This window comes from Ursus americanus, chromosome 12 (genome assembly GCF_024610735.1).
Source record: "Ursus americanus isolate L20-20 chromosome 12, mUrsAme1.1.p, whole genome shotgun sequence".
NCBI lineage: Eukaryota > Metazoa > Chordata > Mammalia > Carnivora > Ursidae > Ursus > Ursus americanus.
Window position 1 is genome coordinate 21,406,541 of NC_142138.1, and position 23,498 is coordinate 21,430,038.

Sequence of the window (23,498 nt, forward strand, 5' to 3'; positions counted from 1 at the left end):
TTGATGTTTCTGTTTTGTTTTCTGTTTGGTCATGAGAACTCAGTGAATTTCACCTATTGCTTCTGGACTTTAGTGTTTACCTGTCTCTGTTTTAAATGAAAATTTGTAATATGTCACATAAAGTAAAAACTTTATTAATTTTAACTCAAGGAAAAGAGAAAAACTATATCTAAAGTCTTGAAAATATAGTATGTTAATTATAGTAATGTGCCATTTTAGTTCTTGAAGATAAAATTCAAATCAGTAAACATTTCAATGTAATGATTATTTCTGTGTACGTAACTCCTGCTAGTTAAGATCTTGAAAACACAGAGATGCACCAAGAAGAAAAATGCACCATCTATTTTCTATCATTTTGGTATTTTTTTCTATTTTAATACATATTTATAAATATTCTTTTATTTGTTAATTTCAACAAATCAGGAACTCAAGTATAGATGATGTTTAATAAACTTTTAAAACTAGCAATATTAAACATTTTCAATATTCTTCTCTGATATGTCTGTATAGATTTCCCTTATAGAGATGAACCACTATTTATTTAATCCTGTATTGTAAGATGTTTATATTGTTTCTATGAATAATTTAAAGGTTATGTATGTTTAAAACTACACACACACACACACACACACACACAAAACCTATACACAAATGCATATGCATACATGAACATATGCATATACAAATGAACTCAAATCATTTACCAAGTTAAACACATTGTTAGGCTAAGAAACTCTATCCCCATTTTTGGTGACAAGCCAGGGCCTGTGAATGCTATGTTTATTGCATGTAAAATATGTATGCCATGGGTTATTTAAGTAGGTGTGCTTAGATTATTATATTTCAAAGTTAATAGATTTGCTGAATTTTGCATGCATATTTTTGTTTTTTTTATAGTTTTTGCCATGTAGGGAGAGGAAATAAATATATGTGGATTGCTATGGAAAGGTACAAGGAGTAGACCTAATATTTTGGTCTGTAATTAGCCTTTGAATAAGATCACCTTTTAAATAGTTGAAAGAAGAGGATATGCTAAAAATTCATTTTGACTTTATTTTGTGATTATCATGAAAATTGCTTGACTTAAAAATGTTCTCTTTTTTTCCTTAAGTGAAGCCTGATCCCCCATTAGGTTTACATATGGAAATCACAGATGCTGGCAATTTAAAGATTTCTTGGTCCAGCCCAACACTGGTACCATTTCAACTTCAATATCAAGTGAAATATTCAGAGAATTCTTCAACAAATATGAGAAAAGTAAGTATAATTTAATAAGTAAAGTGAAAAGTTGAGAAGCAACTAAGGTAAAGATGAGATGCTTTCCAAGTCTGGTAGAAAATGCCCTTTGCATGCCAAACGTGCACAGTCCTTCTAGAACAGAATCAGCTCTAATTTAATATTATATCACTGGACTGGCTTACATTTAAGATCAGCATAGGAAATAACCATATGAACAGCATGTCCACATCTTCGCTAAACACTTTTAGAGAAATTGTTTGATGATGCACAATATCTCTTATATATGGATCCATGTTATACATTGAGGAGTGTGACAAATTCCTCCCAGATTTTAGTGCCAGAGAAAGTTCCAAGTTCCTCTTCCAAAAAAAAAAGATTAACAACTTCCTCACTCTCTCTGCCTCTCCCTCCCTCTCCTTCTGCCTCACACACACACATACACAAATACACACACACACACGTGCATGCGTGCACACACACGGCTAAATGGCTACAGGAAGTCCAGTTACAGAAACTTGAATTCATAATTATAATTTTCTTACTTACAGACCTCTGATTTCTGATTTTACAATTCCAACAGTTGTTTTATTGCCCAACATATTTGTTTACTTGCAGAGCACACATTTGTAGTATAAAGTCTGTCAAATTCTTTTTGCATTCTTTAGTATTTATTGAGGACCTACTAGGTGCTAGGAACTGTTCTGCTTGCCATCAGGATGCACTGAGCAGTAGAGCTAACGGGTGCTGGTAGAGCTGGCAGGTTGTAATATTAAGGGGGGGGGGGAAGACCTCATGGAGAAGGTGACATTTGAGCAAGGATCTGAAGGAGGTTAGTGATGTAGATATTTGGGGAAATTAGTTTGCAAATGGACGAAACAGTAATTCAGAGGCCCTAAGCCAGGTGAGAAGCTGGAGGCCGGGGGAGGCAGTGAGGGCAAGAATCGCAGTGGATGAATCAAAGAGGTGCAGGGGAAGAGGAGAAGGAGGTCATGAAGAGCATGGGCCGTGCATGGACTTTGGCATTTTCCTTTGTGAAACAAATTGTTATATAATTTAGAAGTAAAAACCTGTCTTTGTAGCTCTGGGCCAATTTTTCAAAGACTTTATTTTCACAAAGAGCAGAAAAGGAAGTGTTGGTGTTCTGTGTGGAAAAAGCAGTTAAGGCTTCTCTGGGGTTCAGCTTTCTCATCTGTAAAATGGAGGCAATCTAGGTGATCTGCTATTGTGTAATACATTCGTAGCACTTTTCACCCTTTGGTCTCTGGTAGCTCACAGTTTAAGGGGCCAGGGAGTTCAATAGCTTTGGAGTACATCATTGGACAACAGAATGTATTTGTTAAGCAATTCTTAATAGTGATTGTTTTATGCAGAATTAGGTCTCTTAGATATTTGCTCTCTAGTTTGTAAACTGTATTTTGATTTATTATAGCTTATCAGGTTCAGGGCTCAGGTTCTTAAGATTCTTCACACCCTCCTCTGTGACACTTTCCTTTAGGAATGTTTATAATTCTGAGTCCGCTCCTGCTCATTGTGTTCTGCCATGTGTGTATTACAGATGTCAGCAGTGGCTTGAAACTCCCCACTGACTTTAGCTGTACCTCTCAAATTTCACAAGGTCAATATTCATTATCATTCAGTTAAAAATATCTGCTGATTATCATTGTGATTTTCTTCTTGGACTCGTGGGCTGTTTAAAATTTTATTGACAAAGGTGCAAACATTTTTATTTTGTTACTGATTTCTGTTTAATTCCACCGAGGCCGGCTAACTATTCTATAAGATTTTCATTCTTTGAAATTTTTTGGGACTGCTTGTTCTCTATTTTGATAAAGGTTCCATGTCTACTTGATGCTCTGATGTTTTCAAACAATATTTAACAGGCTGATGAAATTGTCTCAGCTACGTCTCTGCTGATAGACAGTGTGCTTCCTGGGTCTTCATACGAGGTTCAAGTGAGGGGCAAGAGACTGGATGGCCCAGGAATCTGGGGTGACTGGAGCACCCCTCTTATCTTTACCACACAAGGTAGGTTTTGTAATAGTAGCTCCTATCAAGAGGAGAATATGCTTCCTGATTTTTCCTTTGGCCTATTATAAGCGTCTTAAATTTTGTGGCAGTAAGCCAAAAGGAGGGGCACAATATTAATGTTTTATTCAAGCATTGGTAGGTTAATGTGTGAATGAAAACTTGTAAAAAAAAACCAAACTTGTACAAGAGCTCCCAAGTTTATGTATGTCCATAGTAATGTCTTGCTGAATTACTCTTACCTTTTCAAAAGATAGACTTAATAGAAAGGTTCCAGATTCACAAAATTCAGAACATTACTGGTATCAGTGTTTCCTTAATTTACTTTTAAAACCAGATATATTTATTTGACATAAATTCCAAATATTCAAATTTCTTTTAATATTGTATTTTATATAATATAATAAATAATAACATAATGAAGTAATTCTTTTCACTGTAGATGCTGGCTTTTGAGAGTTTTCACTTTGAGTTTTCATATTTTTGATCTTTAACATCAGAAAAACTGTGATTTATTCAAAACTTCCTCATGAAGTTGAAATGGTGGCTTACAAAGAGGCCCAGGAGCCTTAGAATGGTCCAACCCTGTCATATGCTAACTTGTGGCCCTAGGAAGACACTTAGGGTCCCTTTGCCTAGGTGTCTGATTTGTCAAAAGAGCAAAATTATTCCTACTGAAACTCATGCAGGGTGGTTATGGATATATAGAGACAGCAAGTCCCCTGTAAATCATTAAGCAGATAGTCAACACATCTAATGAAATAAGTTCATTTATTGATTACTTCCTATTTAAAAAGCATCGATTAGTCAAAAAGCCAGTAACATTAGTGGTTTAAGAGCACTGACTTTGGAGTCTGACAGAATTTTATAGAAGTAGTGGCCTTACTACTTATTTGGAATGTTTCTTCACCATTCTATGCCTCAATTGCCCCATCTGCAAAATAGGGACATTTTTGTTCTGGATAGAATGAAACAGTGCACCTACTGTGCCCACTGCAGTGCCTGACCCTTAGTAAGCACTCAGTAGACAGTAGATGCAATCATAGTTTACAAATCCACAATCTCAATATTCAGAATCTCAGGGTCTAATGAAGGTGAAAGGTTGACATGATACACAGCTAATTGCATGAGCAAGGTTGTCAGAAGCGGTTACAAAGTACTAGGCAACAGGGAGGATTGGTTCTCGCCAGGAAAGCCAGGAACCTTCTGTGAACAGATTTAGAAATGAATTTCTCATCACGATTCCTCAGATAATTACTGAGCATCACAATGTGTGTGCTGACGACTCAACTCTTAGAATTTTTCTGAGGAAGGTCATCTTTTCAACCTTCAATTATTTATCGTTGATTAATAGGTCTTAATGACCAGCAGTGAATTATGTAGAGGGGAATAAATTACAACATCAACTTTTTAAAGAATGTCCCGTGGAGGCTTTTAAGGTAGTGGGATGGAGTGACATGGGTGACAGAGGAGGCAAGTAACCCTGACTCCCACCCTGAGTGGCCTGTGACTTGCCGCCATTCCTTGCCACCTGGTGAAATAGTTCTCTTTCACAAGAAGATGGCTTTCTTCCTTTGTGATTTTACTTCTTAATTAGATCTGAAAACCTACTCCTGAATAGAGGGAAATTCTAAAAGAATCATTGTTATTTTTAAAGGTTGCTAATATTCAAGTTATACATTATACCTTTCTAGAATAATGATTCTTAGCAATTCTGTATTCGGTGGGGTTAAGAGGAACATTTTGATCCAGTAGAATTATAATAGTTACTTGTGTTACATTTCATGTAAGATTTTGTTTTTGATGTTCAACTTAGAATTTTAGACCTTTGGATGGACATAGTTTTAGTTCTGTTTTATTTGTACGAAACCCCTTTAGACTACTGTTACTTTCTTAGTTCACGTCAATATCTGTAGGATTAAATTTGCTTGGTTTCTCAATATGTTGGACCATGTTTATATGCTTTTATACAGAATATAAATCAGACTCATTAATATATATTCTAAAGCACGTACATACATACGTATATATACTCTACCCTATACAAATATTTAGTGTTTTGTGTACATGACAGTAAGAAAGATGTTTCGTTGAAAAGAAACTTTGCCAATTTACTTGCTTGTACGGTGTCTAACAATATTGCAGTTAACACCTGGCCTTTTACTTGTTCGCCACAGGTGTGTCCCTCTAGTGACTTTAGACATCCCAAACAGAAGTATCTGATAGTAAGTGAAAAATAAATCCAGACAGTGAGTAAATAAATAGCTCCCCAAAGGGCAGAATTTGTTGATTTAGCAGTGAGTGTAAAGGTAAGCTTACTAATTTAACAGGCTTGGATGGCTTAGATGTCACTGACTTGTACCAGGTGATTATTAAGGGAAAGACAGAAACTTGCCAAATAGAAAGTAGGCTAGGGACGCCAAGCTCGGGGAGAAAAGCCTCCACACTTCAGTAGCTCCCAAGCACGTTTCTCTGTTATAGGATTGTCTACAGTCGACGTGATGATGGGTACTGAATCACAAATCAGAGGTATAACTAGCTTCATACGTCCCTACTGAAAAATAATGATGATGATGGTGACAGTTATGGAGTGCTTCCTATGTTTCAAGCACTGTTCTAAGTGCTTTACATCTATTATCATTTTATCCTTTTGATCCCCTGTGAGATAGGTACTGATATTCCCCTTTTGTAGACAAAGAAATTGAGATTTAGAGAAGTTAAGTAAATTGTAAAAGTTGGCACAGTCTAGAGCTGGCGGTCTAATTCCAGCGTTCATGTTTGTACACACTAATACAGTGATTAAGTGCCTAATGTATGTTTATGCAAGATTTCCAATGTCACTAAAAATTGATCCTGAGAATAAACAGTAAGCTTAATTACATAGAGCACTTTAGTGGGACACCTCATTTCCTTCGTGATTCCTGATAAATGAGGTTTCAGCGTTGCTTGGGTTTTTCAGGTCTCAGATTATAGTAGTTCCCACATCCTCCAACGCTTACCGCACTGGAGGTTTGTTCTTGAATGGTGTGCACTGGTGAAGTATGTTTCTTCAAACTTGGGAGCTTCCTCTTCTTGTGTAAAAGGATTAGGATCCTTCTCCCTTAAACCTAGGTATTTAATATTATTAGATTATCCTCTGCTGTTCACTGATGGGTGCTACGATGGCATTGATCAAACAAACATTCTGTAAGACTGAGGCATTAACTTATTTAGAATGGATTAGCACACATACTTCATCATTTCTAAACACTTTGGATTTTATTGATTTTTTTTTTTTTTTGAACAGAGGCTGTCTGATGTATTGGTACCAGAGCAAACAGATGCTAATTATCAGTCCCTTTATAGCTACTACTTTTTGCTCATTGATTTATTAAAGCTGTGCCTACCAAGTGCACAGTTAATGAAGCATTGACCATTTTTAATCAAGGAATTCTTACGGATTTTTAAAAAATGAATTGGCTGGTTCTTTCTTTAGCTGTTGGGAGATCTTCGACTCTTAGAAGAAAACCCAGGACCTTGCCAAAACTTAAGAAGTCCAGGAATATTGCAATTAAGTTATGTTACATACTGAAAATAAGTTTAGAAGTGCTGACTTCTTGTAATACCTTTCTTAATTGTTCTCTTTTGCTGCCAGAGGAGAGGAGAAACATAATTTCTACATTTCATACTCGACAGTGCTTGTAATGTATTAGAGAAAATATTTTCCCCTTAAAGAAAAATAGGAAATCTGCTTTGAAAATTTAAAAATCTATCTTCTGGTGCTATAATAAACACATTTTAAAATAACTTTAACTAGGATGTTTTGCTTTATGATTTATGTTTATTTACATAATTCACTAATATTTATCAATAGAATTTCTTCCAATGAAATTCGTTAGTGTAGATTGTGCCAAAGTATTGGTACTTAGTCATGAGAAGAAAATTATTTTCTTATTTTACAAATTCAATATGGTGTAGTATCTCACATGAGAATAAAATATGTATTTGTGTTATTTTGAAAATTAAATATTTAACATTTACTTCATATCAATATCTGCATATTCAATGTAAATTTTACAAAATCATCAGGTTTTTAATAACTTGTTTTTCTTCTTTTTAAGCTAATATTTTAGTATTTAATCATGCCAAGATACTATGAATTCAATTGTATTTCTCAATTAAGCCTTACTTAGGCATTCAATTTTGAAGTGAAGTGCTTTGAGGTTTTTATTATCTTTAAAAGATTCAGCTTAACTTTTGGAAATCTTATGTGTACTCTTTAACAAGTAAATTACTCTCAGACTTCCGAAGTGGTTCAGTAATGAGATGTGGAGCGTATTGAAGGTAGGTTAATGATCTTTCAGGTCTGTGCTGGGTACTTGTGTGTAGAAAGTAATGTGCCAATGAAGCTTGAGTGCACCCAAGGGTAGGATTATAAATCTAATGGACTGGCTTCTGTCCAGTGATTTCATGCTACTAAAAATTTTTCCTGTTTATGCTTGACTGTAGACATACAAAGTACAAATGTTTTGTATGGATTGTAAATATAAGGACAGTACACTTTAGCTTGCTAGTACAAAAAAGAAAAAAAATAATAAAAATCAATGAAGTTTTTTGTTTTTGTTTTGGGAGTAATCCAGATGATATGTATGAAAACAGATACTCATATTCTTTCAGCAGAAAATGGCCTACCTTAAATTGTAGGACTGAAATATCCTGTTTTTGTAACGCATTGTGGCAGAAATAATTTCTTTCTATGTAAACAATCATTTACTTTTATGCTGTTTTTAATCGAGAATATAGGCAAACCATGTTTCCAGCAATAGGGGACCGAAAACATAGTATGGAGTAGTATAGAGGCCTTAAAAATAATATTTTAGAAAAAATATTGGTTTGCCTTGTCCTAAACCACAGCATACTGGCTTTAAATAACTGAAAATATTACAGATAGTATTTACAGTTTTTCCTGTTTTGGTGCATCATTAATTTTACATATCCTAACTAGTCTCTTACTTAAAGCTCATTTTTCTACTTTACCTGCTAATTTGAAATTTTTATATAACCAAGTGAAACAATAGCAACCACCATTTGTTCTTCAGGATTTTGCCTTAGAGTGATTTGATTCAAGAACTCGCCCTATATTTCACTGGTTCTTAAAGAGGAGTCTGATGGAAAACGTGTCATTGGGGAATTAGATTATATTTCATTTGAATTACTTTTCTGCCTATCAGCTAGCAAGTGACAATTACGCACTGAAACTATTTTGTAACACGTCTCTATGTTTAGGAAATACTGGACATTTTTGGAAGTTCAAGTCCTTTGGGAATGGGAGTGCCTGGGATACGACGTAACCGTCCGTAAACCGGCAATCACAGTTACACGGTTTCTTAGTACACTCATTTTATTTTTGGCCGTGTGATCCTGAATGCATCGTGAAGCCTTTGTATGTCGCGTAAGTTCCTCACAGGATGTTTTTGGTCTTTATCTGATGTCCTCCCCTTCTTCTCTTATTGCAGATGTCATATACTTTCCGCCTAAAATTCTGACAAGTGTCGGGTCTAACGTTTCTATTCACTGCATTTATAAAAATGAAAACGAGATTGTTTCCTCAAAAAAGATTGTTTGGTGGCTGAATTTAGCTGAGAAAATCCCTGCGAGCCAGTATACGGTTCTGGGTGACCGTGTTAGCAAAGTCACTTTTCCAAATCTGAATGCGACCAGGCCTCGCGGGAAGTTCACCTACGACGCAGTGTACTGCTGCAACCAGCAGGAGTGCCACCATCGCTATGCGGAATTATACGTGATTGGTAAGAGTGCTGCACTTGTCTCCCTTTTCTTCCACAGGCCGATTTTTATTATGGACCCTATATTAGAGTCCCATTGATAATGTAAGGTCACGTTATTTTCATTAAAAATTGTTTTGGTGTTTTTGCTTTGTATTAATATTTTAATGTGTTTTAAATAGATGTCAATATCAATATATCATGTGAAACTGATGGGTACTTAACTAAAATGACTTGCAGATGGTCAACCAATGCAATCCAATCACTCATGGGAAGTACTTTGCAGTTGAGGTATCATAGGTACGTACTGTTTTTGCTGTTTTATTGCTCTGGGGATATGGTGAGATAAGACTTCCTGTAGAAATATCATCATGACAGTCCTCTAGTAGACGTTCTTCCTGAAAGAGGAAGTAGAATCTACCTGATTAGGAAATTTTTGAGGAATCAAATAAACTGGTGGTTTTTGAAAAAACTCACATTGAGGTAAAAAATAGGATTTGTTTTCACTTCAAATTTTTTTCTGGTAACCGATTAATTTTCCATGATTGCATTTTAACTACTGAATGAAATCCAAGAAAAACTGGTTTCTGTACATTTTAATTTGACTTAGGGAATTGACCAGAGGAGAACATCAGTGATTATAGAAGTCTAATATCATTTGCTAAAGATTAATATTTCGGAAAAAAGTCAGAGGTAGTAGCACAAAGATTGTAAGATATAATAGGAATACTTTTAGAAGTAGGAAAGATTAAGAAAGAAACACTTGATAAAGAGTGAAGTGTTGTAATAAAGAGTAATTTGTGCTTGCTTATTTTTACCCTTCCCTGTTTTGAAAAGAATTCAAGGCTTCATCTTTCTATAGTATCATCTGAAATAATAGCACTCTTGATTAGGAGATGGTAGATACATTTTAATTTTTATAATCTCTTATAGTAGTTTTCAGTTATGTGTACTGCTCTCAGACACCCTGTCTCAATTTGTGTTTGTACTGGGGTCTTCCAGTTTGTTTCACTTGTCCTCATTTATTCTTAAAATCTAAATTTTCTACTTGAAAAACAAATCCCCGTCCTCAAATACTGCGATCTGAATTGTATTCCTAAAGTGACCAGTCTTATGTAGTATTAGAAAAAAATGGGGCAATTTCTACATTTCTTACACGGGAATAATAGCTGACTTCGTAGTTTGAAATTAATAGAATATTCATGGATGCCATTTTACTTTTATAATCTGTCTTTACTTTCTTTCCATGGCATTTTTCACATTAAAAAAGGTGTTTGTGGATGACCATCACATAAGCTCTGTGCCTCATTATCTTGCTAACATTTACAGCAGAACTGTGAAAGTCCCTGCACTCCGCGGGTTTTTTTAACCTAAGACTCGATTTCCTTGTCTGTAAATTAGAGAGAATAGTAGGACTTACAAGGTTTCTGTTAGAATTAATGATATATTCCATTTAATTATAATTAAGCGATAGAATTACTCCTGGTAAATATTCAATAAATGGCTATTACTGTCATGATAACAAGACACTAACCTCCGCATTCCAAGTGGGGTATTACTGTGCTTTGGTTCGTGGTCACGTGGTCACGGTTCCTCTTACCCACAGAGGACGACGCTTCATGCCTTGTTCTCATCTCTGGCCCTCCCCCCACCCCCCAGCACTCATTCATACACACACCCCAATGATTGTAATTTTGAGGGGGTAAGCAGGAAAAGTGTCATAAAAAATAGAAAACGAGAAACAGAAAAGTGTCCCCAAAAATAGAAAACAAGAATATAGATTTTTCATTTTCTTGTAACCTCCTAACTCTGTTTTTATGGAAACGGTAACTGCTACTTTAACCACTTAAATGCCATACTAGAGCAAACAGTGGCAGGAGGGCTATTTCAGAGAAAAGGAGAAGTGCTCTGTATGTTCTGAGGTAGAGTGCAGATCGGGATATAGTTATAAAAATTACTTTCTTAATTTTCTTCTCTGAGAAAATGTGTTATATATGTTATATATTTAACCATATGATTCAGATATGAATCAAGCATTGGTATTATTTTCATTATATTGCTTTGAACTAGAAAATATTAGGACATTGTCGATTAAGCTATAATTTACTATCAGTTGTGTCTTCAATTTGTGGTGTAATTTAATCCCTATGTAAAGCATGAGGGATTTATCGTCCTTCCCATCTCAGGAATGTCCCAATACCACTTGTGATCTATCTACACCATTTCTAAAATGGTGTCCCTTATGTATAACATTAGCGTAACTGTCAAGGTGGTGTAGGTTCAACGTCTAATTGGATCCTTATCTCCTTCTTAGAGCATTGCTGCTCACTTTACTTGCTTTTCCACTTAGTACCTCATAAAATATTTAATAAGGTTTATTGTCTGTTTTTATGGAAAGATATAAAATTGTGATATAGCTGGGAATTCAAAAATGCCTTTCCACTAAGAGCATTTATTTTAGATGGACCAGAAACTATGGTATTCTCAAATATCTTATTGCTTTCATCAATGTTGTGTATTAACTGACTGTTCTCATATCTTTTAAGGAGCAGCCTTTACTGTTCTGATGTTCCATCTATTCATCCCATATCTGAACCCAAAGATTGCCATTTGCAGAGAGATGGTTTTTATGAATGCATATTTCAGCCAATCTTTCTATTATCCGGGTATACAATGTGGATTAAAATCAATCACTCTTTGGGTTCACTTGACTCTCCACCAACGTGTGTTGTTCCTGATTCCGTGGGTATGTCAAACCGTGTTGTGTGTCTTCATTTTTATTAGCAGATTTGGATTCAGGTTGATTCATGGAAAGTGTTGGGTTTTACCATTTCCTGATCGCACTATATTTAAACAATTTTTTTTCATGTTTACAGTGGGATTGGGAAGACAATCAATCTTAGAGAGTGTTGCTGTTTTTATTTTATTTTAAGTTACTTATAGCACAGTATTTTTGCAATAGGAGTATTTTCAGCATATAATCCGATAAGTTATATTGGTCATTGGGAATAAAATTTAGCAGTAATATTCTAAATAATGCACTGCTTTGTTTTTCTCCCAGTATACTTATGAAAACATTTGGTGTTTTAATTTAAAAATTTAATTTGGGTATCGTGATGGATTTTGTAATCTAGTAGTCATAACCCAAGGGTTTAATTTGTGACGCTGTGTGGGATGCACAAGGATTCAAAATAACTGAAGTGAAGAAGAGAAAATAGATCAAGGATGATGATACCCATCATTAATTTTAAATACTCTTTAAAAAAGATATATTGATTTTGAAGTTAAAAGAGCTCTTGAAATATATAATATGCCCCTCCCATATTGCTGTGAAATCCACTTATGATTATACAGCAGAGGTAAAAGAATATCTTTGGTGCTATATGCTGTTTTGTTGGGAAATTATGCCAAAAATCAATAGTTGATTCATTATATTTTCAATAATTAGTACACAGCTGAATTAAAACCTATATTTTGTTAAATATAGCATAAAGTCATAATTTTTATTTTTTTAATCACTGTAGAGTCCCAATTAATTGATTCCCCTCGTGCCCCCTCACCCTCCATGCTATTTAGTTTGGTTCCATTTAAAGTGATTTTACTGTAAGCAGTACTTCTCTGGTACTGAATATCTTGAGACAGCATAGAACCCTACTACCACTCTCTACCCCACAAACATGCACAGATATAGCCTCACATGTAATCTATGACAAATACAACAAGGATTCAGTTCTACATGCTATCCGAACAACCTTCGATGTTATTCTTTTCAGTACTAAAATAAGGAGTTTAAGTCGGGCTTCTATTACTACTTAGTACTAGAAAACAATATGGAGATTCAACTCTAGGATCCCAATGCCGCTCCACCAGTTCCTAGCTTTGTAAACATGGGCTAGACATGTAAGTGCTGTGTGACTGTTATATCACCCACATAATGGGAAAGCTCCTCTTCAGCCTCCCCAGGGTGCATGTTGTGGGGATGATGCAAACTCTCGTAATTTAAAGCATCCCTCCTGTAAACTAGATATGCATGGAATAGATCCGTACGACATCCATATGGTTCAGTCGAGTACAGTCCTAGTGTCTCTCAAATGTGCATACTTCCTTTTCAGGAGATGAAATGCATGTTGTCTTACTGGTTGGTAAAGAATGTCTTCTTCATATATGAAGAATTGAATAAGTATGAGAAACAGTGTAGTTATGAAAAAGCTTAGGGGTCTTGGTCATCAACAGTCTAATTGTTGATGAAGTCCGGAACTTCAGAGTTCACACCAGTGTGCTGGGGCTTTGGGACATTTAGTTCTCAAATATGATGAGTTTGCATATTGTCTTTTACTTTTTTTTTTTTTTTAAGCCCTTGCCATTCTGATCATCTTTGCTTCTATTTCTGCCTTTCAAAAGCATGTTTTCCGCAGATGATAGAGAACTGGGGCGTTACTCTGTAAGACTGTCTCTGATCTTAACCTAGAAATACTTAGTAATAGTAGAACAGTTTGAAACTCACACATGTGGAAATGAATGCAGTGCGTGTTATATTTTTCCTTTTATTAAAGCTCTACATAGACCAGGGTATGCTATCGACACTTATGTGTTTAGTGTGGAATCTTTGGCATGCGGAACTAATGGCTCAGTTTCTAATCAGATCTTACTATTATTTGCAGATGACATGGTCAATGTAGTGATTTTTTTTTTTCAATCAACCTATTTGCAAAATAAAGATAATCCCTTTCTTACATGTCACATAAAATTGTAGGGGATCAAGGAGATACAGCTTTATAAATACTGAGTATAAAAGTCATAACGTCATAATAATGTTTTAAAAATATTATCACTGTTTAAGTTGCTGTTATAGTATACTATTTTTAAAATTTCTAGTGAAACCACTGCCTCCATCCAGTGTGAAAGCAGAAATTACTGTAAAAATTGGATTATTGAAAATATCTTGGGAAAAACCAGTCTTTCCAGAGAATAATCTTAAGTTCCAGATTCGCTATGGCTTAAATGGAAAAGAAGTACAGTGGAAGGTACCTTTACCTAGAAACGTCTCCAGCTTGCCTCACTAAATGTTATCTCTTACAACCGTTTTAGTAACTGCATTGATTAGGATTTATTTTATTGGCATAAAAGTACCTTTTCCTGTATTCTGTAGCTATTTTTATGAAATAGATTGCTCTAGGTCTAACCCTTTTAAGGAACGACATTTCCTGCAAGCCATCATTTCCCAAAATGAGTGTGACAGAACATAGATCCCATAAAATATTCCTTGAAAAAAAGATTGCATGGCTGAATCAACTTAGGAAACCCTGCATCACTGTGTGTATTCCTAGTACAGAATCACACTCTGTTACATGTTAAAGGTTCGGAGAAGTCCTGCATTAAAGAAACATTTGTGACTTTATTTATTTGTGACTTTTAGTTCAATCCTGTGTTTCTCAAGCTTGTTTTACCGAGGAACCCTTTTTCCTTTAACATCTAGTAATATTCTTAATATGTATATGTTCTTCGGGACATATTTTGGAAGAAGCTGCTTTTATCAAACAACCAAAATCACACCCGTAGTGGCGAGTGTGAGTATGATGACTTGTAGTGCCAGGTTTCAGACCGCAGCTTGCAAAGACCCAGAAATGTCAGGAACCCTAAATATGTCATTAGGTCATAATGATTTTAGCTGAAAGGAACGTGACAGTTTTTCTGCTTCCTGAGGAGACTGAATAACAGAGCTTTCACTATGTAACCACCAGGTTAAAATTATTGAGAGTTTTTGTGGTTAAAGGGTTAGTGGACAGAGATTAGTAACAGAGTGAAGATTGACTGGGAAGCGAGGTTGCAAGTAAGGCCAGTCCAAATCGTGTCCCGAGGAGGAAAGAGCAAGATGACTAAGACAGTCTTTAACTTGAAGGAGCTCATGATCCACATCTAATGCAGCTATTTCTCAAGCCAGAAAACACAAAGTCAGTTCTCTTTTAGTTTTGGACTAGTATTAAGGTTTTCAGTAGAATGCAGTTCGGGGTCCACCAAGCTACGCAGGTGTTAGTAATGATTAGTCTAACGCTTGACCTTATTTTACAGATATATGAGGTGTATGATGCAAAATCAAAATCGGCCAGTGTCCTGGTGCCAGACCTGTGTGCCGTCTATGCTGTCCAGGTGCGCTGCCAGAGGCTGGATGGGCTGGGGTACTGGAGTAATTGGAGTAGTCCAGCCTACACTGTTGTCATGGATATAAAAGGTCTGTAGAGATTTTGTAAATGTGTCTTAAAAATGCATACGGGTGTGTTTCAAATGTCACTCATACATATTCCTTCTGAGAACACATGTACAACTTGGGCTCCTTGTCATTCTGCAGTTCCTACCAGAGGACCTGAGTTTTGGAGAATAATTAATGAAGACACGACTAAAAAAGAGAGAAATGTTACTTTACTTTGGAAGGTATTCTTGCTTTTCATGTTATTCTTAAATTTTATTTTTTCATTTTTATTTTTTTAAAAGATTTTATTTATTTATTTGACAGAGAGACAGCGAGAGAGGGAACACAAGCAGGGGGAGTGGGAGAGGGAAAAGCAGGCTTCCCGCCGAGCAGGAGCTGATGTGGGGCTGCATCCAAGGACGCTGGGATCATGACCTGTGACAAAGGCAGATGCTTAACTGACTGAGCCACCCAGATGCCCCACTTAAATTTTATTTTTATGCTCACGGAAGATTGACTTCGTTGTTTCCGTTCTGAGATGGGATTGCAGAGAGCTATGCAGAGGTCGCCCTGGCACGGAGTGAGGGAACTCATTCTGTTCTCAGCTGAACATATTAGAGCTCAGTCAGCATTATTTTGATGAAGTCACTTAGACTCCTCAGCATCAGTTTCCTGATCTGTATAAAGGTAGGGCTGCACTGGATGGTGCCTGCTCGGACCTTACTCCCCACCTGCCCAGATTGTTCCACACCCTGCAGGGACACACGTATATGCATTTATATTTACTTTTTTTGTTATTTCTGACTTAGAGGAATCTCGATGACAAAAAAATACATTGAGAAGCACTGTTCATCTATTGTAGAGAGTTGTTTTCTATGGGTTTATAAGGGATTGGCTTATCTTATTTGAAGATTATTTATTTAGTTCAGAGACAGAGAGAGGGTCAGGGGAGAAGCAGACTCCCTGCTGAGCAGGGTTCCCGACATGAGGCTCAATCCCAGGTCCCTGAGAGCATGACCTGAATGAAGGGCAGACACTTAACCGACTGAGCCACCCAGGTGCCCCTAGCTTATCTTATTTGAAACAGGTGGTGGTAATGGGGCAGGTGGGGTATACGATTTAGACTCTATAAAATAAAAGAGCAGAATTGGACTAGACATATATTTTATATTGGAATCATCAGTGATCTGGTATGATTTTTTTTTAAGTATGGGGCAGAGATCCTGGGGTGCCATATACACGGTTCTGATAGCCTCTGCTACTTGAATTAGCAACAGATCAGAAGAAGAGAAAACAAATAATAAATCTTACTGGTATTAACATAAATGACGATTAACATCTTTTCAGCTTTCTTGCTGTTGCTTTACAGAATTAGAGGGTTATTTCTTGTTTGCTTTTTCGATGAGGAAACTCTTGACTCCCTGCTTGTCTCTCTTTTCTCTAAAATTAGTGTGCAACTTCTTGGTAGAAAAGTGTCTTAATTGTATCCATATTTAATTATCTTTAAATGATTCATTCTCTGAGTCTTAAGAAAAAAAAAAAAACCCAAAGGAAGAAAATAAATTTCCTACACCCCATACCCACCCAGATGCCTTCATTGCATCTGTGGTCAGAGACGGGCTCTATCCCCCCTCACCTCCTCATACCTCAGCCTTGAACTAGACTGGGCTTGCCCTGGTCTGACCCTGCCTCCCAGTGGGGAACGTATAAGAAGAGTTCATGGGCTTAGTTGGTATAAAAAGCACTGGAGCCCTTAAACTAATCAATTTTTATGTTTACTACAGCCTCTGATGAAAAATGACTCATTGTGCAGTGTGAGAAAATATGTGGTAAAACATCATACTTCCCGCAATGGAACATGGTCAGAAGATGTGGGAAATCACACTAAATTCACTTTCCTGTGGACAGAACAAGGACATTCTGTTACAGTTCTGGCTGTCAATTCAATTGGTGCCTCTTTTGTGAATTTTAATTTAACCTTCTCATGGCCTGTGAGCAAAGGTAAGAAAGGGTGCAGGGTAGTAAACCTGTGCCTCTTCTAGCGTTTAATCTTTACATACTCCTCCCATTCAAAATGATCTTCCAAGAAGCCTGCAATTCTCTGACTCTGAAGGAATCTCTTCTTTTATCTCTTCTCTTCTGAAAAGTAGCAAAACAGATTGCACCCTATTATTATGTAATATGGTCCTTGGCTTTTCGTATAACAGAATCATGTTGATAAATGAGAATATTCTAGTAAATCTAATACTTAAACCTTTTGGATCAATGGAAGTTGTACATAAATCAATCTCTCTCCTTGTCTGTGTGTGTGTGTGTGTGTGTATAAATAAGTACATGCATATGTGTGTGTTATTACATATATGTAATAGTATTACATACTATATGGATGCAGGTAATTGCTCAGACTTGAAAATTAACCTGTCCTTCATTTCATATGGGTGTTGAACCTTCTTTCATTAATTTTGATATCTTTGATTAATTAGAGAATTGAGAACTACCTTTAATAGGAGCTCTTAATCTGGATTACATATTCGAAATACAACTTTTTAATGGAAAATTCAAATCTACTCCACCTCTACTAATCTCCTCCGTGAAGTCTTTGCTTATTGCTTTAATTAGATATGTCCTAAATCAGGGTGCTTTCTACCTTTCTTCAGGTATTTTATATCTTGCCTTACATTATGATTACTTTTGTACGTATGGTGTAAGCTTCTTGTAAGTTCCATAGCATCTGCACAATGTTTTACGCTAAAAATATTTTCAACCAGTATGATCTAGAGGTATTTATTGAATGCTGCGCCATGTTAGGTGGTGGGAATTCCAATGTGAGAAAAAACTATAATGGTCTCAGCATTCAGAAACCAGCATTCAGACCAATGGTGTCAGCATTCACAAGAGTCCAATAGATGACATGGACCTTGATGAAATAATCATACAAGTTAGTGCCTATTTACAAACTGAGATCAGTGTTCCCAGGAAAGGAATGTAATATTATAAAGGAAAGGAAAATAGAACCTGACTTGGCATTGAGGGTTAGAGAAGCTTTCTTAAGAACTAGTATAGGAATTAAACTTCCCCAAAAGGTGAGGGGAAGAGCATGGGCTCCTGAGGGAGGAATAGTCTGACTGAAAGTCCTCAGGGCACGGGAGAGGACATGAGGGGAGAAGACCCGGGTGGCTCTGGTGCACAAAATCCTGAAAGGCTGGGAGGTGGGCTGAGCCTTGGCCCTGGGCTTGCAGTTCATCCTCACAAGTGGAAATCCAGTGGAGGCTTTTAAATGGGACTCTGTGCAGAGGGTGTTAGATAATCAGATTTGTCCTTTGAAAATGCAATGCCATCAGCAGAAGAGAAGAGTTTGGAGGGAAGTAGAGAGGATGATGAATAGGCTTGTGCAGTATTCCAGTGGAGAGCAACTTTTTTGACTCATCCCCAGACCCCATTTTGGTTTCTCCTCAATGGCTTCTGTTCCCACATCTTTCTGCATGTATGACTCTGTGGTACAAAAATAATTATATTTATCTATATAAATGTCATCCTTCTCTTACTTCTCCCTTTCTCCAGTAGGTTGTATGCGCCTCAAAGGTATTAGGAGATTTTTTTTTTTATTAATTTTGAATTTAAAAACAAATTTCCTTCTTTTCCCCTCAGTAAATACCGTGCAGTCGCTCAGTGCTTATCCTTTAAACAGCAGTTGTGTGCTTCTCTCCTGGACGCTATCACCCAGTGACTACTATCTGATGTATTTTGTTACTGAGTGGAAAATTCTTAATGAAGACAGTGAAATTAAATGGCTTAGGATCCCTCCATCTGTTAAGAAGTATTATATCCATGGTAAGTTTGCTGCACTTTAATTGTTTCTCTTACGGATTAGCATGAGAGTGATTATTAATTTAAATAAGATAGTTAATGAAAACTTCAAATATATAGATGATGTTACCATCTTACCACATGTAATTCTATCACTTTCTCATAAACATTCAATTGTTTCATTTGATCCTTTCTAAATATTTTACATAGTTGTAATCATATCATCTATCATTTTTCTTCTGATTTGTTCCTTTGATATATCACAAGCATGTTTCTATTTTCTCCCCAATCTTTTTAACCATTATTTTTAATGATCACGTAGCATTTTATTCCAGAGTCTACTTAAACCATTTATTTATTTGAGAACATTTTTGTTGCTTCCTGCTTTACCTTTTTTTCCCCTAGACTATTTTTTAATGGCCTTTGATATCTACCACCAAATTTTTTCCCCAGATCTGTGTACCAACTTATAATGCTACTAGCAGTGAGTGGGAATGCCAAGCTGTAGGTCTGCAAATGTAGGACTAAGTGACATAGGCAGCATAAACTCTGCAAAGTAGACCAGTTGCCCCAGGAGATGATTAAAGTGCAAAGTAATCGTGCACAATACGGTATCTCCAGGTCTGAGTAAGGTTTTAGTACGGAAGCTAATGATCACCATGACCCTATTATACAATATCACTCCAGAGACTTCTACTTCTATTTCATTCCAGAGACCCTAGAATTTAGCATCAGGGCAAATAGAAATGATTGATAGAGAACTAAATTCAGTTCATTACCACTATTGTCCAGATGGTTATGCTCTGTGCTTTTCTTTAAACCATGGAAATACATAATTTAGGCTTCAACAAGATTTATCCCTTGTAGAGTATTTATATATTATTAACATTTGTAAAAATGATGGATCACCGATAGATTTGTTTTAAACTTTGCTATACAGATGGTTGTCCCCCTGTTAGGGGGATCCCTAGATAAGCAAGGGGACTCCTGCTCCCCACCCCCACTTCTTTGCATTTCATAAGACTTTAGTCTCACAGCTGCCTCGAATGGCGAAAATAAGTAAGCTAAATGCCTGTGAAAGGGGAATATTGCTGGCTTTGGGGATATGGGAGAAGAGGTAGACCATATTGTCCTGGAAAGGGAAAGTGGAAGTTCATACACTGTGAGCTTGAACAAACTGGCTATCATTGGAACTTGCCCTTGAAAATTGCAATCTTATGTCTCTGGGTAACATTTTCAAAAATTATTTAAAAATTATTGTCATTACTAGGAGAATTTGGAATGCTTAGGTGCTTTTTGAAACTCCCTTAATCATCAGTTTTGATCCATAAGTAACAACTTATTTCTATGTTTGGAAAAATAGGAGAGTAACCTAATTTTCTTTATATAGGTTTCACTTGTTAATATTAATTCAGTAAGAATGACCCTTTAATATATTTTTCTCAGATCATTTTATCCCCATTGAGAAGTATCAATTCAGTCTTTACCCAGTATTTATGGAAGGAGTGGGGAAACCAAAGATAATTAATAGTTTCACCCAAGGTAAGAATTTTCCTTCTGGTTTCTTTTTATACAGATGTGTGGTTTCCTGCTCAGCAGTTATGTTGCCTACTGATTATTTTCTTTCTAATGGAGTCATGGAAGAGTCCAGAGTCTTACATAGATGTGTCAGGGAATGATTGCAGGAAATGTACATGGTCCCTTGGTGGTAGTAAGAAGGGGAATAATCAAACATGGTATTCTTGTATAGGAAATTAACATTTTTAGTCACAAATTGGATACAAAGTTAATGGAAAAGAAATAAAGGAAAATATGCAGCAATACAATAAAATACATCATAAGAAAAACTAATTAGAAAAATACTAATGTTCTGTACAATTCGTATAAATGCATCTACCCCAAACAATATGTTTTGGGGGTACATACTTATGAGCCTTTAAGTTTTTAAAAAGATTTTTATTTTATTTATTTGACAGAGAGCGAGGGAGACAGAGCACAAGTAGGCAGAGCAGCAGGCAGAGGGAGAAGCAGGCTCCCCACTGAGCAGAGAGCCCGATATGGGACTCTATCCCAGGACCCTGGGATCATGACCTGAGCCAAAGGCAGACCCTTAACCGACTGAGCCACCCAGGCGCCCAAGCCTTTAAATTTTAATCAGTCTTTTAAAGGAAATATTTTTCCTGTAAATTTAAAACTGGAGAAGTAGATTCATTGTGCCTCTTAAATTTCTAATTCATCTTACCGTACGTGGAGTATCAACATTTTGATTTTGCTGTTCTGGCTCAAATTGTCTTCAAGTCCAAGCAACCTAATAATGAAGTTTCAAGGGAGAAATATTTTGCCTGGTTTTAGAATTAAAAGAATTATAAAAATTCATCCATTTATTATTACACATACACGCTGGGCACAAGAACTGGGGATTGAACAGTAAACATCAGTCTCTGTCCTTATGGAGCTTAACCCCCATGCTCTAATGGAAGTGAGAGTAAACAAATCACGTATAATATAATGGAAGATAGAAATAAGTGCTATGCTTGTTGTGATGAGCACTGGGTGTTTTATGTAAGTGATGAATCACTAAATTCTTTTACTCCTGAAACCAATATTACACTATATGTTTACTAACTAGAATTTAAATAAAAACTTAAAAAAATTACTTGCACTCAAAAAACCCCAAGTCAATAAAAAAATAAGAGTGGCAATTGGTAATAATTAATAAAAAGACTAATAATAATAAAAAATAAGTGCCATGAGTCAAAATCAATGTAAGATGAAAGGATAGAGTTAAAATGCGGTGCTTTAGTTAGGATGGCCAGAATTGGTCTTTTTCTCTGTGCAGGTGACATTTAAGTAGAGCCATGCAAGTACAAACAAGAAGAGCGTTTTAGACAGAGGGATAGCAAGTGCAAAGGTTCGGAAGAGTGAGCATGCTCAAGAAAAGCAAGGTCAGTGTGTGTGGGGTGAACAAGGTAGAGATTGGAGGTGCTGAAGTTTGGCTTCTCTAGAAGCAGATACTGAGACAGAGAGTCATCAGAACAACTTTCATGGGCACTTTGATTCATATAACGTGAAATGATCACATGGAATTGGCAAAAAATAATTTTGAAAAAATGTTTTGCTAACTTACAGTAAGCATGATTCTGTACAAAATAGTATTTTATTAATGTATCATAAATACTTTTTTATTTTTATATCTTTAAAGGTAATACAGATTGATGATGGATTCAGAAAAAAGGCTGCTGTAATTTTTGGTACAGAAAGATGTTATTATTTCCTCAAGCTTCTGAATCATGTGCATTGTATTTCTTTTTCAGATGATATTGAAAAACACCAGCATGATGCAGGTCTATATGTAATTGTGCCAATAATTATTTCCTCTTCAATCTTACTGCTTGGAACGTTGTTAATATCACACCAAAGGTATTGTACCTGGCGTTACGAATCCTTATGGCCAGAGCTCTTGAGCATATTTAAACTTTGATTTAAAACCCCAATCAGAAACATTAAAGTCTCCTAAATGTGTTTATGTGTATCCAGTACACAATTAAGACGGCCTGAAAAGAAAAGGCCTGTTTTCAGGAAACCACATTCTGTTTTGCTAGTACAACACAAACATCATGGACGAAATTCATGTTTCAAATGTAAATACATTCAGGAAATAACAAGCTTCTGACAGGAAATCCTAGGCAGTATGTTCTCAGAGATGGCAAAAACGGCTTTTAGAGCTGTACAATTTGGGTTGAGGACTTTTTAGTGGTGAAGATTTACCTGGAGTGGCCAGTTCATTTATGATTAGTTAACACTCCAGTGTTTAAAAATCAGCACTGTGTGGCCCCGGTCTGTCTGGTTTGGCAAATGGCCTTGAATTTCCAGTGGTTCTATGGTACCATATCGCCATGTGCTGAGAGGCCCAGATCTATGAACTGATTTCACACTTGTCAAATCTCTACAGAAACTTTTGTCTTATAGCAAAAAAGAGGGACTGGAGAGTTTCGAATCTGAATATATCTTTCAGTCAAGTGAGCCGATGGGGCCATATCAAGTGGAATTGTTTCTAAAATGCAGTTGATGGCCACTTTTTTTCCATTTTGAGAGGGGAAGAGGGGCAGAGGGAGAGGGAGAGAATCTTAAGTAGGTTCCATGCCCTCAGTTTCATGACCCTGAGATCCTGACCTGAGCTGAACTCAGGAGTTGGATGCTTAACTAACTGAGCCACCCAGGCGCCCCGATGGCCACTTTTAATATATTGTTTCTCCAAGAAAAATCCACTCCAAGTGTTGAGCACAGTGCCTGGCACACAGCTTTCAGTAAGTGTTGCTTATTTCATTATTATTTCATAATAAGTGATTATTAACTTAGTCTAGATAGAACGTTGGTGGACATCTTCATGGGATAGCATGTGAAAATGAATCAGATTCTACCGGGAAATAACTGATCTGGTAGATTAATTTCTAGTTAATCCATTCATTAACTGTGAA

General features: G+C 36.3%; 1 protein-coding gene across 10 annotated transcripts in view; it reads left to right on the forward strand.

The window, feature by feature from the left end:
- Positions 1 to 23,498, forward strand: part of LEPR (leptin receptor) — an 83,748-nt gene that overhangs the window by 44,164 nt on the left and 16,086 nt on the right. For all 10 annotated transcript variants that reach the window (XM_087865973.1, XM_045802114.2, XM_045802115.2 and 7 more), the window contains 12 exons: positions 1,112 to 1,257; positions 3,120 to 3,264; positions 8,760 to 9,050; positions 9,209 to 9,326; positions 11,573 to 11,772; positions 13,902 to 14,050; positions 15,096 to 15,255; positions 15,373 to 15,455; positions 16,998 to 17,214; positions 18,862 to 19,044; positions 20,467 to 20,562; positions 22,335 to 22,440. In XM_087865973.1, the coding sequence (XP_087722099.1) occupies positions 1,112 to 1,257; positions 3,120 to 3,264; positions 8,760 to 9,050; positions 9,209 to 9,326; positions 11,573 to 11,772; positions 13,902 to 14,050; positions 15,096 to 15,255; positions 15,373 to 15,455; positions 16,998 to 17,214; positions 18,862 to 19,044; positions 20,467 to 20,562; positions 22,335 to 22,440 (1,894 nt within the window). The remainder of the gene's footprint in view (positions 1 to 1,111; positions 1,258 to 3,119; positions 3,265 to 8,759; positions 9,051 to 9,208; positions 9,327 to 11,572; positions 11,773 to 13,901; positions 14,051 to 15,095; positions 15,256 to 15,372; positions 15,456 to 16,997; positions 17,215 to 18,861; positions 19,045 to 20,466; positions 20,563 to 22,334; positions 22,441 to 23,498) is intronic.